Here is a 12,780-nt window from a genome sequence, read left to right as displayed (position 1 = left end):
TCAATTTCTCAAGACAACTGCCACGAAGCATGCCGGTTGCGCAAGAGCCTTTAAAGACCAAATGATTCAATTTTCTTTTAACAAGGATTTTGATAGAAATGCTTTGAAACGGGTACAAAGACATTCAGACTTTATTTTTTTAAGACATTCATCAGTGATTCGTCTTTTACCATAACATATTTTCTTGTTTAAACATCTACAAGCCACTTTAACATTCAGTGGAGCATCTGTGAAACTTTGATTTAGGAGGATATCCCAGACAGTAAGCTATCGTTTTGACAAAAGGAAGCAACTTATCTCATCGCTTTGCCTGGATGCATCCATAATGAGCGGTTTATGAGTGTCAGATAAAACCTTTATCTTATTTGCCTCACGGAATCATTTTTTCCGAAGTCCAGAAGGGGCTAACAACTGCTAGGAAGGTCATTGGAAATGATAGATTTTCATTTTACAGTTATCAGAACTAGCTTAGTTATCATTGTCTTTGTGGGAAGTAGATTTAACTCACTTCCTTGAGGAAGGGTTAAGTCTTTTCTTGACACTGCATGTTTCGTGATGAAGGACATCATATCAAGTAATCTCACCTTCAACTGACACCGATTTGAACAAACCATTATGGACAATAGTTATCTATAAAGAAGACAGTAGGTTGTTGTCCCTTGAAAAAGCACTATAAACAGAGACCCATAACCTGGTCGTGTAATCGATACCCCTTTGTTCATTCATCTCAGCTAATCTGTGAAGTTGCCTATGCAGCCAAAAGCTTTTGAACAACTTTTTGAGATGCTTAATATGATTTGTCTTTGAGCATTTAGATCGCAGGTTTATACGAACCTGTTATCATTATATTTACATACTCAAGATAAAACAACATCATTTCAATGAATAATTAGCATTTGATTTTGAAAATCAGAAAATTGAAACATCGTTTTCATAATGTCCAAACGGGGAAGGTATGAAAACATTCGATTCACTTTAAATATTGTAAATGTTTGAAAACACTGGATAATTTAATGATTTTTGCAATAAATTATACCCATCTTCTTAAAGTCACCCTTGTGCTAGATCGACGTCTTTAAGCGCTAAGCCCTTGGGAAATGGTTTATTTTACAAATGGTGTTTATTAGAAAAGGTGTATTACACAAATGATGCATTTTACACTTAATCTACCTTTGTAGGTATTTATCGAGTCACTCGAGTGCGTTAAAGCAGAAAGATTCAAAAATTCAGCACGAACATTTATTTCAGCAGAGATTCAATTCAGCAAACTCGACCCATTTCAGCAACAAGTTCCATCTTAGCAAAAAGATCTATTTTAGCAAAAAGATTCTCTTTAGACGAAACATTGCATTTGGCAAAAATATTTATATTTGCAAAAATATTTATAATAGCAAAAAGATTTAGATTTTTATTTGCAAGAAGAATCAAAATACGAAAAAGACTCCGTTTAGCCAAAACTTTCCATTTGGCAAAAAGGCTTAGATTAGCAAAAGATTCATTTTAGCAAATAGATTCATATTAGCTAAAAGATTAGTTTAACAAAAACAATTTTAGTAAATTGATTCACCAAAATAAATGTTCATTTTAGGACAGAGAATCTTATCAGCATTTTACATTTTTAGAACAGAGAGTCTTATCAACATTTTATCAACATTTGGTCTCGACGATAAAGATTTAGCCAAAGTTCTTTTTTGTTTTACAGACATGCACAGTTGCCATTGTTTGTCCTGATAAAGAGACGATAGAAACTTGGGCCCAGCGTCACCAGATGTCAGTAGATTTCGACGATTTGTGCAAGAATGAGGTTCGTTTTATAGACGCTCGTTTCCTTGCTATAATCATGTTCCTCGCTGCCTACACCCATGTTTAAAAGATTCTATCTGTTAGAAATGCCAAGAAACTCAAGAGGAACATTTTAAAAACTTTCATTAAATCTAACCGGTAACAGGGCAAAAGCAAATCATTTGAAGCACCAAAAACTTTCAAACCCCGTGAAGAAAAACTGTAAAAATTTCTAAAACCCCTTAAAATATGCAAAAGTATTTCACAACACCACTGTATTTCAAAGTATTTCAAAACTTTTCAACAATTAATTTTCTTCTGTAGCTGCCCCAATTTGAAGTTTATTGTTCACCAAGAATCAGGGTAACATAGTATTGAAGCTTATTATCCAATGTGTTCTTACCAGAAGACATTTTATGCAAAAAGACAAGAAGCCATCACAGCTGATTCTCTTTCAACATCATCATCTGACTTATTTTCGAGAAGCCATAAAACATGAATGATTTTGCTAACAATTTGAAATAACTTTTCAAAAAATGTAATTTGGTTTCATAACCCAACCTTTTTACCAAAATATCTCTCCCCTCCCCCCCCCCCCCCTACAAATTATCCTTGGAAGATTTCATACCCTTATAAGTTTGTTTCCACCCCATTACCGGCTTTACCTAATGACAGCTCCCTTAGGAGACTTTAGTGAAAATATTGAGTCTGGGTTAAAAATTAATAAACTTTTGACGTCATGTTATCAACATTAAACATTTAGGCCTAATTTGCCTTTTTAAACCTAAAAACTCTGTGCATTTTGCTTGCCAGATAAATGTTGTGAGAATGGATTCCTTCTATTGGTTCAAAGAATCCAAAATTGACAACATAAAATCCAGCGACATCAATTTTGATATAGTTGCCTAATATAGTTGCCCAATTTGGCCATACCTTTGTATAGTGTCTTGGGATGGTAAACGGTGACTAAGCATTGCGGTAACTTCACTGTAATTGGTCTACTAAAGATGAGTAAAGTAGGTAAAATCAGATTTATGTTAAAAACTTGCTAAAACTTTTTCACCTAGATCGGGTTAAAAGATTAAGAACTCTTGTTGAAGGATTTTTATGTTCCTTCTAATAATTGAATGTATCTCCTGTTTGGCTGCCCTGTTGTAAGTGAGTTTTTAGACGTTTGCTACGTGTTTTCTTGTACTGTTTTTCATATTCTGTTCCGTTTAAACTTGTCAGTCATCAAGCCAAACAAATTAATTTTTACAGTATATAATTAACCCTATAAAAAGCCTCTTATTTGAAAGAAAGCTGTTGTTTAGAAAAATATTGTTGAAGAAAAAGACTAGAAACCAGAACTGCAGATACTTACAAATTAAAAATCCACCGAGTCCATCACTCAGAGCTAATTCTCTTTTTTGATGCTGTTTTATTAAGCAACTATATTGTGGTTAGCTTGTTGCCATACAAATATCTAAAGGGCCACATATATTTGCTTAACGGTTAAAAATATTTGCAGCAATGTTTATGAATAATATGATTTTTATTTTTTTTCTTTGAAACTGTTTAGTCAATGTGATAAAGTGAGATGAAATATGATGTAATTAGTTTTTAGTTCTGGCTACTCCTTAGCAAAAGTTATGGAAATTTTAGTTGTCGATTTTTTTCCCAGAAAGATTAAGGTTAGATGAATTCTTGAGATAAAGGTTTTTGATCTTAGAAAAACAGTGCTAAAATACAATGCAAAAGATAAGAAGCCATCGGGTGAAACTAAAGCCTTCTGTAAAGGAAGGATGATTCATTAGAATACTTATTTTAGAAAAATTAAGAGGCGATTCAAGCTCTTGTGCTTTCTTGATCCAAAGGGCTTTTCTTATCGAATATTTGAAAGCATCTAGGATGCTAGTAATCTCAGGCCGGTTGGAACAGGGGGCAAGTTGCTTCCCCCCTCCCAATAATTGCCACACTGTGTGCTCTATTTCCTAGATAATTGAGTGCTGAATGGAAATCGACTGAATAGCCAGCCATTTTATATGAATTTCGTTCCGGCGACAATGAATCAGCAAAGCGTAAGACCTTTTTAGTGGTAAGGATTTTCCAAAGGGCAATAAAAAAATTAGATCTTCAAGGCAGTGTGTCTATAAAAATTGTAGTTGCATGAAATGTCGTTAAAACTGCCAATCCAATGGTGACATTAATTCAGTTTTCTGTGATTTGCATGGTTTAGACTAAGCTATTTTTTGGTGGCACAAAACTTGAAAATGGTTTTGAAAAAGCAAACATTTGAGTATTTTCCAAAACCATTTACTAAGCTATTTATACCTTCATTGGATCGGGCTCCATCAAGCCCCTCCCCTTGAAGGATGCTACATATACGGGCACACTAGTATTACAACTTTGTCCTTACCAGTAACACAAGCCCCATAACAGACGAAAGCTAAGATCTTGTGAGTTTGTGGGGACGGTCTGTCTAGACACATCATAAGTACTGATTTAATTTGAAGGAAAATAGCAACACAAATACAAGCACATGCGTAAGAAGAACGAACGGTTTTCATATTATTGTGCTTATGCTTGTGTCAAGCCCGTCTTCTTTGGTGCACAGGTTGCGTTTGTGCTTGCGTTTGTGCTTTTATCGCTAGTGAGCGCCTAGCCTAAGAAATCGATAATTTTTCACTCCGTTTTATTTCAATGTAACTGATATCAGTCATATAGGCGCCAGCATTATCAGTTTTATAGTAGTTTTTGCATCCAGGTATACCTAATTTGATTAAGATAAGACCAAAGTCTAGAAATTAAACTGAAGTTTAACATATCTATAGTAAGGATTTTTGCAAGATGTGGGAGGAAGAGAAGTCCTTTCGATAATGATGATAATTTTTTCTGATGAACGGTAACCCCTCAGACTATTTTTAAGGTTTTATTTTTGTTAAATAACGTTAGGTTTGCAAGGAATCTTGCCAGATAGATCTTCCTACTTGAGTTTTCTGTTATCGATTCTTATATGTATTAAATATATCGAGAAATAGCAATTAACCTGCAAATACATCTAGTTTTTGCCCTGGCTCATATAAACTCAGCGCTCGCTTGCTACATTATCTTGAACAAACCTGTATTTATTGGGATGTTAAATCTTTATTATCGAAATTAAGGAGCGACAAGTTTTTTTGAAAAGTAATCATGGCTGCTTGCACAATATGCTTTTTAGTAATAACAGTAATATTTATTTCTTAATAGGCAGCAAAAGAGGTTGTATTGGCAAGCATGAGGGAGATTGGCTCTGCTGGCGGACTGAATTCTCTAGAACAGGTAAGGCTTTTTGCTTCAACATTTTTTGCTCTTCTTTGCAAGGCGGGTTACTGTGTTCAAATGAACATAGTCTTAGAACATAAAACAAAGAAAATAGGAATCTGCTTTACTCAGTTTAAAATTTTCTAGTTGCAAGTTGCTATCAAATTCTTCACTGTTGTTAGTCGAAACCCGATGGACATGGAAAACAAGTATTTTCCAAATTCAACTATACCTTCTTAAGAGGCTGCAAGAACCTACACTTAGTCCACTTTTAAAAAGCTACCCCACTGTTACTTCATATCTGCATTGACCTCTTCGACATTCTCTTTCAATCAAACATAAAAGGTATTATGCTAGAGAGTTGTCGCTTCGCTTTTTGGGGGTTTAATGTCATAGCTTATGGCACACCTAAAGTTTACAGCTAATCGCAAATTTGATTATTGCATTTGATAGTGGATAAGAAAAAACAAACATGTGTAGCTTGCTGATCATTCACAACGTCGCGACTCAAATGCTTAATCGACAATCTTATGTTGGTTGCTTCATACTTGAGATTCTTGTTCGTGATCCTCGCAACCGCAAAGGGTTCCGCAATAGGAGTGACGTTGCAAAGTCCAGCTGACTGTTTACAGTTGTTTTGCGGCACGATCAGGGTGATCTTCCCACAGCAAATTATGACTTGTTTATCAGTATTGGGTGAAGAACCATTTTTTTTATAAACCAACGTGCAAATGGATGGCTTGTAAATCATTTAGTTTTGAAGATCTATAGGGGCTAACAGGGGTAGTTGAGCCTGCTATATTCAAGCAGCAACACATTTTGCAATTAAAAGACAATTTTCGCGTTAGTCTACGTTTTATGTCAATGTTCCTTTGTTTGACTGACCTTCTCACAGTGGACCCAGACATGGTCATTTGACCCACAATGTAATTTTCCTAAGTAACAAGCCGTTTATGTTCAAGAAAATAGACACAAAAATGATTCAACTCCATTTCACAAAATGTTAATATCGAGTCTATATGCAGAGATATACAACATCCAGTGACTGGTTTAGAGATAATTTTAGAGACAAATTAACTTCATACAAGATTTCTGGCTGCAGCACATTATTCACATCTTGCACAGTCCAAGTTGGACTATAGTACGATAGATTGTATTTATTATAAAAGACCTGATATATTTACATATTCTATGTTTACAGATTTATATGATGACCCATGATAAATTTAAAAAAAGATTGATTGTTTGTCAATCAACGACCAAGTTACAATTTTTGACCCGATTTAGACATTCAATGAAAATTAACAAAGTAAACCGAACATTTGGACGCTATGTTAGCTCTTTAACAATTGACTTAAGACAGCGTAAAAAGTTTGTTTGGAAGCAGCGGTGTAGTTCTATTAAAAAAAATCAAGAAAGAGTTCTTGCACAAAATGTTGCTAAAACAAAAGAAAAGTATAAATTGACAAATATTCAGTATCAACAGCCCCCTGAGCCTCCTCTTGAAGCCTCAAAAGTTTTGTTTATGAATAAGGTTCAGTAGCAGCGGTAAGACGATCTTAATCAATTATAATACTCATTAATATTATAGTCTCCTTATTAATAGAAATTTAAACGATGCTTTCATTGGCAGCCTAAAAAGACTTTAAGATGTAGTTAATGAAAATTTTCAAGAACATGTAGCAAGAAAAGAAATCATAGATAATCCCATCGTTGGATAACATTTGAGCACGGAACTGCTAGTGAAAATGTTGAGAAAACCCCAATGTCTGCACCGTCTTGTCCTGTGTACTTGCCATGAACTGTGTTGTGTAGTCTGTTGTGTCACAAATCCTGCACACCTTATCCTGAACAAGCATTGAGGTGGTGTGAGCTAGGTAACGGTCAGATCTCTCAACAAGTCTGTTTGCACATATACCAGTGCCGTCGGAACGAAATTCATATTTGGGGGGGGGGGCTGTACATTGTTTCCCCTCTCATTCAGTACACTGTTATAAAGGAAACATACTACAATTTGTGACAATTGTTTGGGGCTCCAGCCCCCCCCCCCCCCCCAGTTCCGACGGGCCTGTATACACAACTTATCTGTATGCAATGTATTATATATCTTATCACAATTGCGACTGAGGTACGTAAGGTGCTAGCGAATATCTTTGCTGTTGGATTTTAGGCCTTCCTTTGAATATAATGCCAGCTTGACACCACTACCTTCTAGGTACCTTTCGATTTTTATAGTAGAGACATACAATGAAATATAATAGCGTTAAAGGTGCATTAAACGAAGTAAACAGTTTGCAGTGGTTTTGCTAACCCTGATTGTTGAGCCGTTAACCAGAAGATATAGAATTGTTGTTATTGATATTGGAGTGCTAATGAACCGAACCATCGAAATCGAAACGAGGCTTTTCAAAAGGGAGGCATTTGAAGAACCTTGACCGTATTTTGAAGAACCTTTACTGATTCTGAACTTGTCTTTAAAAAGCATTTTTTAGTGCTCTTTGGTTAATTTCCGTGAAAGTACCTTTTTATATAGTTACTTGAGGTGCAATGCGAATAAATAGTATGTTGCGCGATGTATTGCTTCAGGCTGTGTTTACACGATACCGGATTGCTTTTCATATCGGATTGATCTCAGCTATCCGATATTAAAAGCATACCGTTAAGACTGCGTTTACACGATACCAGATTGCTTTTTATACTGTTTTCAACCTGTTTACACGACAACGCTCCGCTATTCATTGTGCAGGATACTTGTTTCGATTTTAGCAATGTAAAATTCTGGTTATTTCGTTAATCTACTGAGGAGAGGAAGGTCTCGGGAAAAAATTATCACTTTAGTATAGAATATGAGTGCAGGCCAGTGGCATAGAAGAAGAAAATGTAAGCAGAAGGGGGAGGCAGAAGTCGAATTGCAGCCTGAATCGGTAAAGGCATATGCCAGCGAATGCCTTTTCGAGGGAAGGGTTTGAAAAGATATAATATCGAATGATGACAAGATAAAATAGTTGTTTGGCGAACGTTACCCGAAGGGTAAAGATGTAGAATCCGTTGATGAGAACTTTCCTTGAGATTGAGAACGAGGTTCCGGAGTGAAAGCGTATCGGATTCACCCGTTTACACGAGATGGAATGTGGTACGGGACGTATCGGATCACTTTTCATACCAGTTTCATAGCGGAGTGATTTCACTCCGCAAAAGTGGTACGGGACGTATCGGATTAATGCGGGGCCGTGTAAACGGGACCCCTATCCGATATGAAAAGCAATCCGATGTGTGAGTAATCCGGTATCGTGTAAACGCAGCCTCAGTCACAACTCTGTTCCATTGGCACCCGATTTCCTTTTGCTAACAGTTTTTTTGATCGCTTTGGCTCCCCGTTATCTCCACAAATGGCATTACAATCGCCCAGAAATTTTCTGTTGAATGCCTGATCGCTAGACGGGCCGAAGATAAGCTAGATAAATGTACTTTATCATCTGAAACAGTAGCAATCTGCCATTATCTTTTCAATCATGATTCCGCAATGCAACTTAAAGTATTAGGAGGCGATTCAGTAATGTCTGCTGGAACTTGATAAGTTGAAGTCTTTGTGTCAAGTGGTCGTTGTTATGATAAGCTTTGATTGGTCCTTTTTCCTTTATTATGCTCTTAGCGATGAAAAATTAACATGTTTGAGATAAAATTATATTGAATGAATGAGTACGTTGCATTAAGCCACTGATACCGACCACTAACTTATCTAAGTATTGTAGGTTATTTTTCTGCTTTTTCGAGCTATTTTGCAATTTATGCTGTTTTCATTCATTTCAAGTATTAACTGCTCAAAGGTACACTAAAAATGGTATTTCATCCATATGTATAATTGCATAATTTTGCATGTGGCCAAATAAGTAGTTTGTTTACTTTTAGTCCTTTTGATTCCTTTATCCATTTGTGTCATTCGTTGACATTTGCCATCCTCAAATAGATTATTTTTTTTTTAATTAACCAGTAATGTTTCTTCTTGGATCCAACGTTTACCCGCAAATTAACATGTCAGTTTTCCGTCGGCAAAAATTAAACCGAAGGCTGTCAGTCTGTTAGAGTCTACCTAATTGGGTAGTAATTAGGCTCAAATCTTGAAAAAAAGGAACCAAATGTTTTTAAGGAATTGTTTTTCATTTCCAATTCTTTCTCTTGGCTATAAAAGGCTCTTATTTATTGATTTTCGCTGATTACCGCAGTCATAGAAACTTTAAAAAAATTAATGATTTTAATTACCAGCAACACTTGTAGAAACTTCTTTTGGAAAAAGAAAGTTGGGCGTGGTTTAGATAGTGGGGCGTGGTTTAGATATTTCAAGATTTTCAGGGATTTTTTAGGGAGTTTTCAGGGATGTCAGGCTCTTTTCACTGAACCAACAAATGTGGTCTTTGCTTTCGTGTGTGTGAATTGTCTGAAATGATAATCAGGTGTTATTTAATTAAATTTGATAAATTTAGTGAACTTAATAAATTTAGTTAATAATCAAATTACCAATATGTCTGATCAAAATTTAGCTCAGTTGGTTAAGCGTTCGATTCAGAACCGCGTGATTCGGGGTTTGTGCCCTCTCTTGACCAAGTGCCAAGAAGGTCCTCATACTTTTAATAGCGCAACTTTTCCACTAATAAGACCACAGCAGAGCATGTCAGCCAGCTTTTGTGGGAAATGTTTATGTTTAATTCGAAAAAGAATTTGACTAAATCCTCCTAGATCCTAGCCATATATCCCCGTCTAAACTAACCAAAGAATAAATTTTCCGGGTCAAATTTTTCCCCAATTCATTTTACAGAATTTCAAGAAACTGTAACATTATAACCAACTCAGTCATGTAATTTTGCAAAGTTAAATGTTGATGATTTCAATATACAATTCCATTGAAAACGTCACTGTGCACGATAGATATCAATGGAATATGTCGTAATTCAATGAACAAGACTCTGGTTGCTTCTGTCCGTGGCTACTGCTTTCCTCAAGGTTCCGATCTAATGACCTTACTGGATTTGGTTTCCGGATAAACGGTTTTCCACTAGCCTCTAAATTATCCATCAAGACACCACTATATAGAGTTGCGTCTCATTGATCAACCGTGGAACAAGCAATTTCATTTGTTAAGCAAAGAGTCAACAGTTATGAATTGTTTGTTAGAATTGTAGTGACAGTGCTGCATTTGTTGTTTGCCAATGACAAATGTGTTACTTGTCACTGCTCCAGTGAGTATGTCCCAAAGAATTGAGAGGCTGTGCCAGTAAATAAGTTTGCAATATAGTTTTTGGTTAGAATAATTGGCTTGGTTGAGTTTTATGGTTAGGGTCTTTGTAGGTCAGCCGTTTGATTTAGGAGCATTTTGAAGCACCTAGCGTGTACGTCCCCTCCTGTGTGGTGTTAATTTGTATCGTATCATAGGCTCAAAACATTCACTGATAAACCGCCTTGCTATGTTAGTTTAGTTATGTTGCTATACTTTTTTATGTAGACCTTCGAATGAATCATTGACAAGACTCGATCATTAAAGAGACTCGCTAAGAGCTGGAGAAAGTTTGTGTCATGATTATCTGAGCATACAACCTAATAAAGCTAAACCTATATGTATCACAGTCGTTAAAGGTTACAGGTTGCTGTGGAGATGGGGTTAAGATCTCGATTCGGCGTTGACTTGATAGATATCAGTACAGAGCACGCTAATGTAGGGGTGTAAATGGAGCTATTGGTTTGAAAGTAGCTGGCAAGGCAGGACCAGAGAAAACAAAAATCTTTAGACAATGTCCTTTTTACCGCAAGGAAATGTCCTTTTACCAACAGGGAACGCTAATTTTACCAGAAGGAAACGCCCATGACTAACTTTTAGTTCCGTAAAGGCAGTTTCTTAATCATAGGATGACATCACAAAAGTACGTTGCCAATATATAAGCCCTCCTCCAACATTTTCTGGTCGAATTTAGACGAATTAAAAAAAATCCCGCCGAGAGCTGGGGAGACGTAGCTCCCCCGTAACGCTGCTATTGGTGGCTGGATGATTCAAGCTCTAAGCCAAGTGCAGTTGTCATTTATACAACAATAAATCACAGCGAAACAAATAAGTAAGGCCTTTTTTCAAAACTGAGAAGGGCAACAGAGAATAAAGCCTTTCACATTAACAGATATAACATAGAGAGGGGGATTTGAAAGTATAGAATTGGAACTCCAACAGTCACATTCTGGAGCAGCAATAACCTCTTTATGTTGCTTGCTGGCTTTACCTTGTGAATGGTCGCTTTCCAGCATAAGCTGTTTTTCAATTGGTCCTTCAATGAACACGAAATCACTATTAACCATTAGAAGCAATTACGAGATTCGCAACTAAATTAAGTGCAGCTTTTTTTAAACGTTTCAAATATTTTGCTAATATTTATACATGCTCATCGAAATATTTATTGCTACAAAATTTTTGCGTCAATCTCTTCAAGTAAATCAATTATGTATATGCGAAATGTAACAACCACCATTGTGTATTAAGTCATATGTAGACAGTGAAGGCAGGGATAAAATGGAGATTAAATGGGATTTCAGCTGTCTTTATCCAAACAGTAATTCGTTGTTACAAAGGATGTAATGCTTAAGCCTCTTTGGGCCTTAGACGATAGATACGGTGTGTGATACGGGGAGGTTTTGGTAACTTTGCCGATTTAGAGAAGTAAGTTTAAGAGCAGCGAAAACTAATTGCATGTATGATTAGGTCTGTGCTTGTAACATTGTTGTCATACCTTGGAACGCCAATTGATTGTAACCTTGTGATGTAAGGTTGTGCTGGTGGTTAATGTGAATTTTATGCCCAAATATTGATTGACAAACATTTGAACTGCGAAGGAAGAACATTTAGAGTCTAGTATCTTTGTTGCTGCTAACTTGAGACTAGTTCCCATCTCGAACAAATACTTGAACACAGTGCAACTCCTTTAAAGACGACAACTGCGGGACCAAAGTCGCCGTATGGTGAAGAGAGATGTCCTTTCGTCTGTTGTAGGGAGCTTCTGGTTATACGGAGGTGTCCGTTGTACGGAGGTGTCCGTTGTACGGAGGTGTCCGTTGTATGGAGGTATTCGTTGACGCAGGTGTCCGTTGTACGGAGGTGTTCGTTGACGGAAGTGTCCGTTGTATGGCGGTATTCGTTGGCAGGATCCTGCTGTAGAGAGGTGTATTTTTGTGGTGAGGTGTCCAATGTAGGGAGGTGTCTGTTGTGGCAAAGTGGTCGCTCTGGGAAGGTGTCCGATGTGGTGTACATTGTAGGGGGGTTTCTCATATAGGGAGGTCATTTGCAACCCCAGTCTATCCTCGGTTGTGTAAGAATTCTTCTCTTACATAGCCATAACATACTTTAATCCTATTTATTCACTTCGTCATATTTCAAAAGAGAACATAAAGCAGAAAATAAAGAGAACAACTGATGTAAGAAGGCTAACCATCTAGACATAAGCATAAACAGAGACTACTATTTGGACCTGAAATCGCATGTAACAGTTTTTGGCTCAAAGAACCTTCTTGACCTTCCAAAAGTCAGAACTACCAACAATGGTATAAGATCATTAATTTTCAAGGGCCTAAAGTCTTGAATTCACGCCCAATATCACTAAAGACAGCACGAAATACTACACAATTGGTTCCTTAAAAACAAATGCAATGGTTCTTTCTGTTGTAAGTAATCTGCCTTATGAAATC

At 36.6% G+C, this 12,780-nt stretch overlaps 1 protein-coding gene across 1 annotated transcript in view; it reads left to right on the top strand.

The window, feature by feature from the left end:
* LOC135685815 (long-chain-fatty-acid--CoA ligase 5) overlaps positions 1 to 12,780 on the top strand; it is a 50,944-nt gene that overhangs the window by 29,452 nt on the left and 8,712 nt on the right. Inside the window, exons 23-24 of the mRNA XM_089110948.1 lie at positions 1,703 to 1,804; positions 5,011 to 5,082. Coding sequence (XP_088967074.1) covers positions 1,703 to 1,804; positions 5,011 to 5,082 — 174 coding nt within the window. The remainder of the gene's footprint in view (positions 1 to 1,702; positions 1,805 to 5,010; positions 5,083 to 12,780) is intronic.

This window comes from Rhopilema esculentum, chromosome 10, assembly GCF_057945365.1.
Source record: "Rhopilema esculentum isolate cy_ngs chromosome 10, ASM5794536v1, whole genome shotgun sequence".
Classification (NCBI taxonomy): domain Eukaryota; kingdom Metazoa; phylum Cnidaria; class Scyphozoa; order Rhizostomeae; family Rhizostomatidae; genus Rhopilema; species Rhopilema esculentum.
The sequence above is the reverse complement of the archived record's forward strand: the minus strand, read 5'-3'. Positions and strand labels throughout refer to the sequence as shown.